Source organism: Pseudopodoces humilis, chromosome 15 (assembly GCF_049639895.1).
Source record: "Pseudopodoces humilis isolate 2021_Gansu_Grassland_sample_001 chromosome 15, ASM4963989v1, whole genome shotgun sequence".
NCBI classification, from domain to species: domain Eukaryota; kingdom Metazoa; phylum Chordata; class Aves; order Passeriformes; family Paridae; genus Pseudopodoces; species Pseudopodoces humilis.
The window spans coordinates 20046404-20053260 of NC_142214.1; the positions used below are offsets into that span (position 1 = coordinate 20046404).

At 64.0% G+C, this 6857-nt stretch overlaps 1 protein-coding gene across 1 annotated transcript; it reads right to left on the minus strand.

Moving 5' to 3' along the window:
• Positions 1–351: 351 nt before the first annotated feature.
• Positions 352–6472, minus strand: UTP14A (UTP14A small subunit processome component). Its single transcript, XM_014256399.2, has 14 exons — positions 6314–6472; positions 6013–6077; positions 5793–5857; positions 5565–5707; positions 5318–5473; positions 4329–4448; positions 3729–3823; positions 3514–3637; positions 3354–3431; positions 2560–2899; positions 1942–2408; positions 1360–1547; positions 1193–1292; positions 352–864 (listed from the first exon to the last, which is right to left on the minus strand). The coding sequence occupies exons 1-14, from the start codon at positions 6470–6472 to the stop codon at positions 487–489; spliced, it is 2478 nt and encodes an 825-aa protein (XP_014111874.2). The 3' UTR covers positions 352–486.
• Between the last annotated feature and the right edge of the window lie 385 nt (positions 6473–6857).

Here is a 6857-nt window from a genome sequence, read left to right on the forward strand (position 1 = left end):
TATTAGGGCTGAGCAGGTACCTTGGGGGTGCAAGAAACAGTTGGCTGAGAAACACCCCCCAGGCCAGGCTTAGCATGACAAGGTGGGGAGAAAGCCCCTTTGGCCAAGATTTAAAAATCTATATAGGTACAAAAATGGGGATATAAAAGATAAAGGCACAGGACAGGATGTTGGCAGCTATTCCAGACCCTCCCCATGCTCCCAGATGTGCTCCACTATGAGCTCTTGGCCAAGATCTCACCCTCAACTCAGCCAGAGCACCTGACCCTGCATGGACCCCAAGGACAGGATGGAGGGCACTGGCCCGACCTAGCCCCAGACACTGCCAAGGCAGCCATGCAGACAGCACAGGAGGGGCAGCCTTAGGTTTTATTGCAGAGAAAGAGGTAGAAGGCACTAGAAAGAACCAGGGGCTGCTCCTGGTTCTTCTGCTTGTTCCAGTTCGAGCCCCCACAGACAGACAGAGGTCTCTCTGCAGACACAGAGCTACAGTGCTCTGCGGTGCTGCACCTTCTCCTGAGGCACAGCCTTCTTCCCTGGCACAGCCTTCTTCCCTGGTACAGCCTTCTTCCCTGGTACAGCCTTCTTCCCTGGTACAGCCTTCTTCCCTGGTACAGCCTTCTTCCCTGGTACAGCCTTCCCCCCGGGCACAGCCTCCTCCCCGAGCCTGGTCCCGCTGCCAGGGGCTGTGTCAGGGACATCCTCGGCCGAGATGGGCTGGATGATGTGGCCGGTGCGGGTGATGACTCGAGGGGCTGTCAGCTTCTGGAAGGAGCGCTGAGTGTTCCACGTGGGGCCCACGGGCGTCCGCATGCTCCGCTCAAACTGCTGGTGCCGCTCGAAGGGGAAGGGCAGCTCGCTGACCTGTGGGGACACCGCAGGGGTCATGGCCCTGAGCCACCCAGCCCAGCTTTTCCAGCCCAATGACCACGACTTCCCACTTGTCCAGGACCCACTCACACTTCTGCTTCCCTTTCTGCTGCCGGCAGAGCTCAAGAGAGCTGGAACCACCACCACCACCAAGGGAGCAGCCCCGTACATCCCTCCTCCTTCAATTCTGAGTTTCAAACTGGAACCTAAGCACTGGGCAGGGATTACAGGCAGGGATTGTGGACGTTTTGGGAAGGGATCACAGGAATGCCCCAGGCTTGCCCAGGTGCTGGAGCTCTCACAGAGAGCACGAGTGCCCCACCTGATGCGCTGCCGCGTGGATGTTGCGCTTCTCGCTCATGATGACGTGGGGCATGAACTGGTCCTTCCGCGGAGGTGCCGGCGGCGGCTTGATCAGGAACCTGCGGGCAAGTGAGGGGTGAGAGCTGGCACGGGGCTGGGCGCATCCCTGAGCTCTCCCCCACTCACCTCTTGACCTTCCTGGCGCTGGGTTTGAGCCCCGTGCCGCCCCACTCGCCCCAGCCCGGCAGCACCAGGTTCACCGGCTGCGGCTTCGCCTCCTCCTCTGCCTTGCGCTTCTCCCGGCGGAAGTCGGCGACCACGTCGTCCCCAGCAAAGGCCTCCGTGATCATCCCACGCTGCTCCACGCCACCCTCCTGCACAAGGACAAGGCAGAGAGGGTTTAAGGGTTATTGGGGGAACTGGGAGAGACTTGGACAAACTGGGAGGCACTGGGAGAGGGTTTGTGGGTACTGGGGAGAGTGAGAAGGGGGTAAAAGCTACTGGGCATTGCAGGTGGAGGTTTGGGGTTTCTATAAGGGGGTTTAGGAGTACTGGGAGTTACAAGTTTGGGGCTTCTAGTTACTGGGAGGAGGTTTAGAGTTACTGGTTTGAGGTTACTGGGAGTTACTGAAAGGAGGTTTGGGGTTACTGGAATGGAGTTTAGGGTTACCAGGAGAGGGTTTGGAGTTACTGGGACTTAATGTTTTGGGTATTACTGGATGGGTGTTTTGGGTACTGGGGAGCACAGAGGAGGCTCATCCTGCTCACCTCCTCCTCCAGGACCACAGGCAGGCTGGGGCAATCCATCTCCTGGGGCTTCCCGTCCAGCAAAGCCTCCAGGCTGATTATCTTCCTCTTGGCTGGTGTTTTCTTGGTATGTCTGTCCCCAGCTCTGCCTTCCTCCTGCTGCTGTGCTTGCTTCCCTGCTCTCGGGGCTACCAGCTTCTCCTGCTCCAAGGAGCTCTCCACAAGCTCCTCCTTGGCCAGACTCTCCACATCCTCCATGGTCTGCATGCGGCGCAGCTGCTCCGAGAGCAGGAGCTGCTCCTGGGCCTGTGGGGGTGGCTCCAGCCCTGTGCTCACCAGCTCCTCGGCACAGGATGGGGACACTGGGCTGCCCCCCAGCTCCTCAGCACAGGATGGGGGCACTGGGCTGTCCCCCAGTTCCTCAGCACAGGCTGGGGGCACTGGGTTGTCCCTCAGTTCCTTGGCACCAGCCTCAGCCTCATCAGCACCTACATGTTGAGGGTAGAAATGGTCACTCCACAGGGCAGAGAATAAGGACAGCTGTGTGGAATCAGCCAAAAGCTGTCCCCAGATCCCCCTTCCTTTGTCCAGCCCCACAGCACTCCCAGCCCACCCAGCTCGGGCCCTTGAGCTCCTCACCATGCTCCTCGCCGAGCCCCTCGGGGCTCCCTGTCCGCTCCCGTCGCTTCTGCTCAAAGTCCTGCAGCAGAGCTTCTTCCTCCGACAGCTCCTCCTCCTCCTCCTCCTCCTTGTTCTCCATGGCACCAGGCACTGTGTCATCTCTTGGACCCTCCTGTGCCTCAGGCTCTGGGGCTGGGCCACTGGGCTTGCCCAGCATCCAGGGGTTAGCCCCGCTGGGCACGGGCAGGGCCGTGGTGTCCTCGGGCACCTCACACAGCTCCTCCTCGGGCGGCTCCACCCGCACCTTCTGCATCAGCTCCTTGTTCCTGGCCAGCTGCTCCTGCATGGCCTTGCGGGCCTGGGGGGCACCCAGAGGCTCTAACACAGGGCAGAGACAACATTCCCAACCTTCCCTGCCCACCTCAGGGGCACCCACCTTCCCTGCCTCCCCCCTTCCCCAGGCTGAGGACCCTGTCGTAGCATTCCAATGTGTAAATGGGCTTATAAGAGATAGAGAGACTTTATACCATGGCTTGGAGGGACAGGACAAGGGGGAATGGCTGCGCACTGACAGAGGACAGGGACAGATGGGATATTGGGAAGAAATTGTTCCCTGTCAGGCTGGGGAGGCCCTGGCAGAGATTGCCCAGAGGAGCTGTGGCTGCCCCATCCCCAGAAATGTTCAAGGTCAGGTTGGCTGGGGCTTGGAGCAACCTGGGGTAGTTGAAAGTGTCCCTGCCCATGGCAGAGGGGTGAAACTGGATGAACTTTAAGGTCCCTTCCCACAAAACCCTTCTGTGGCTCCATCTCACCTCGAGGTCATACTTAGCCATTATGGCCCTGGATCGGGCCCATTTTCCCTTGTTCTGGTGCTTGAGGCTCATCCGCTCCTGGGGGAAGAGAAGCGTCACACAGAGCTCCCCAAGAAGCAGGGTCCTCCTGAGGGCTGGGGCAGAGGTGCCAAGGCAGCACCTGCATCCTGAGCTGCTCCAGCTCCTCCAGCCGTGCCAAGGCAGCCGCAGGGTCCGATTTGTGCAGCTGCTCAAACTCCTTCAGGGCCTGGCGCCTGCGGCTCTTCTTGAGCACGCGGTGGTACCTGCGGCACAGGGGCGGCTCAGGGGCTGCTCAGGGACAGGCCACGGGCGAGGTGGGGCAGCCCAGCCCTCCCAGCACAGGCACAGCCTCACTTCTTGCTCTTGATCCGCTTCGTTCGCCGAGCCTTGGCCTCGTAGTAGGACTGCACTGCCCGGGCCTTCTGCAGCTCCGCACGCCGGCGCTGCGCCTGCCAGGGAGCACGGGGTGAGGGATGGAGAGCACGGGGTGAGGGGTGGGGAGCACGGGGTGAGGGGTGGGGAGCACGGGGGGAGGGATGGGGAGCACGGGGTGAGGGATGGAGAGCACGGGGTGAGGGATGGGGAGCACGGGGTGAGGGGTGGGGAGCAGGGGGGGAGGGGTGGAGAGCACGGGGTGAGCAGCAGGAGCACAGGGGGAGGGATGGGGAGCACAGGTGAGGGATGGGGAGCACGGGGGGAGGGATGGGGAGCACAGGTGAGGGATGGGGAGCACGGGGGGAGGGATGGGGAGCACAGGTGAGGGATGGGGAGCACAGGTGAGGGATGGGGAGCACAGGTGAGGGATGGGGAGCACAGGTGAGGGATGGGGAGCACAGGTGAGGGATGGGGAGCACAGGGGGAGGGATGGAGAGCACAGGGTGAGCAGCAGGAGCACAGGGGGAGGGATGGGGCCAAGGAAGAAACCCCCCAGGGCCCAGCAGGGTGAAGCCTCACCTCCTCCAAACTCATGGCCTGCAGTGATGCCATCTCCTCCGGTGTCAGCAGCGGATCTGTGACAGGCTGCTGTGTCTTGTGGAGCAATCCAAAGATCTCCTGCTCCAGTGGAGTTCGTGCCTGTTGGGACAGTAGATGTGGCAAGAGGATGAGGAGAACTACAAGGGCCAGTGCCCATCCATTCTCACTGCCCCCAGGTAGGTGTGTGGAAGGCCCGGGGAAGCGTCCCTGCCTTGGGGGACTGGCTGGTCACAGCCTCACCAGAGGTCCCACACCATGGCACCCTCCCAGCCACACGGGCAGCTGGGGGCAGGTGATTCCTCCCACGTTACAGAAATGGCCTCAGCTGCCAGGCAGCACTGACCAGGTGGCACCACACAAGGAGCACGGAGCAGGAGCTCCAGGCCACGCAATGCCACATCCCTCCAAAACAGAAAGGGACCTTTGGGCACATCAGTGTGACAGGTTTGTTGGGAGTCCTGCAGAGGCTGCCCCCCCTCACCTGGGCATCTGACAACCCTCAGGGATGGCAGTGGCTTCCTGTCAGCAGCACAACCCCAACATGCATTCAAAACCAAACACATCCCTCTGTTGTAAGGATTGTTCCCAGGCACGCAGGACTTGGCAAACCAATCCCCTCTGCTCAGCCCTTGGGACACTCCCACGTGTCTTGCCCTGAGAGGCTACAAGGAGCAGAAGGGACAGAGCAGGCTCCAAACCCTCTGCTCACACCTTCCCTGGCCTGTCCCAGATGGAATTTACCCACCTCACTGTGTGAGGAACACAGACTGCCCTTCCAACCTTCCTGAGCTCAGCCCCAGGCTGGGCCTTCCTCACCTCCATCACTGCCCCCAGCACAGCCAGCAGACATCGACCTGCCCCACCAATCCTGGAGCCACCCTGAGCCACCCTGAGCCACCCCAGAGCCACCCTGAGCCACCCCAGAGCCACCCTGAGCCACCCTGAGCCACCCCAGCCGCAGTGACCACCTTCCATGTGGAGGTGACTCTCTCCAGAGGGGTGACGGTGGCGATGTCCTGCCGCAGGGGGAACACCAGCTGCTCTGCACGCCGGTTCTGCAGCACCACCTGCTGCCACTTGCCCACGTCCTTCGAGGTGGTGACGTAGGCGGCCTCCCTCACCACCTGGAGGGCAGAGAAAGGCGATGCCGGCATCAGGGAGGGGCAGGGGGTCCTGGGGGGATCAGCTCAGACCCCCTTGGCTCCCTGCACTCACCCTCTTGGCCTCCTCTTTGCTCAGCGGCAGCTCCACCGCCGCCTTCCGCTTCACTCTGACCAGCTCCTTCCTCACGCTGCCCAGCGTGGATTTGGGATGGATGGGCTGCAGCAGCTCCGACAGAACCAGCTTTTCCCCAGCACCTAGGCACGGGTGTGGCACTGCCAGGTGAGGGAGCTGTCCCGGCCCTCACGGGGCTCTCGGTGGGCAGCCCTGCCCCTGGCTCACCTTTGCAGGTGACGTTGAACTCGGACACCTGCCCGCTCGCCTCCGAGCGCTCCGCCAGCTTCCGCCTGCGAGGGAGGGACACAAAACAGCCCCAAGGGTTCCTCGTGTCCCGCGGCTGCTCCGGGGGCTTTGGGGCCGGGCAGCGCCCCACCTGCCCCGCTTCCAGCGCAGCCCCTCGCGGCCCCGGGGCCGGGCAGCGGGAGGCCGTGCCCGCACTCACCGCTTCCGTCCGGACAGGGCGCTGATCGCCTCCAGGAGCCGCCGGTGCCGCCGCTCGCCATCCTCCTGCCACGGCACACGCGCTCACAGCCCCGGCCCCGCGGGGATGGTCCCAGCGGCCGCTCCCGCCCGCTCCCCGGTGCCCCCACGGCCCCGCCCGGCCGGCTCCCGGGCCCGACATCCCCGGCCGGGCCACGCCGTCCACCGCTGCGCCCATCCCGGCCAGGAGAGCGCCCGGAGCCCCGCAAACAGCGGTGGAGGCCGCCCGGAGAGCCCGTCGCGTTCCTTCCGGCCCCGCTCACCCCCTCCTCGCTGTCGCTGCCGCTCCCGGCCGCCGCCGCTGCCGGATCCTCCTCCGCCATGGCTCCGCACGCCGGTACTGCCGCAAAGCGCCACCGAGTGTCGCGCCGAGCCCTCGCGCCCTGCCGCAAAGCGCACCCGCGTGACGTCCGGGTTGCCATGGCAGCGGGCCCGGCGGGCGGGGCGGGAGAACCGGTGGGGACCGAGGGGGGCCCGGGGGAAACCGGAGCGCGGACACCGCCGTCCCGGCCTCGGACAGGACCGCCGGGACAGCTCTGGCTCTCCCGGAGCGCCCCCGGTTCGCCGGGCAGCGGGGGCCGGAGCAGCTGCTGACCCTCGTGCGTGCCCCAGCCCCGGCGATTCCAGCGCTCGCTGTTTTCTCCCGGGACGCGCCGGTGCCGCGGGCTCGGGACGGAGCTCCCGCACCTACGGCTCCTCCCGCCCGGCCGGATCCGGCTCTTGGGAGCATTTCTGGGGCTGGAGGGATTCAGAGCATCGCTATACCGAACACACGGAGCTCTCAGGGCAGTGTCTGTCACTGCGCCC

What these genes read in the sequence shown, in the direction of transcription:
- UTP14A (XM_014256399.2), bottom strand. Translation starts at nt 6,472, where the DNA reads ATGGCAACCCGGACGTCACGCGGGTGCGCTTTGCGGCAGGGCGCGAGG. An exon ending in TGGAGCAGCTCAGGATGCAG is followed by an intron (nt 3,432 to 3,513) that starts GTGCTGCCTTGG and finishes CTCTTCCCCCAG; the next exon opens with GAGCGGATGAGCCTCAAGCA. An exon ending in CTGTGGTCCTGGAGGAGGAG is followed by an intron (nt 1,548 to 1,941) that starts GTGAGCAGGATG and finishes GTCCTTGTGCAG; the next exon opens with GAGGGTGGCGTGGAGCAGCG.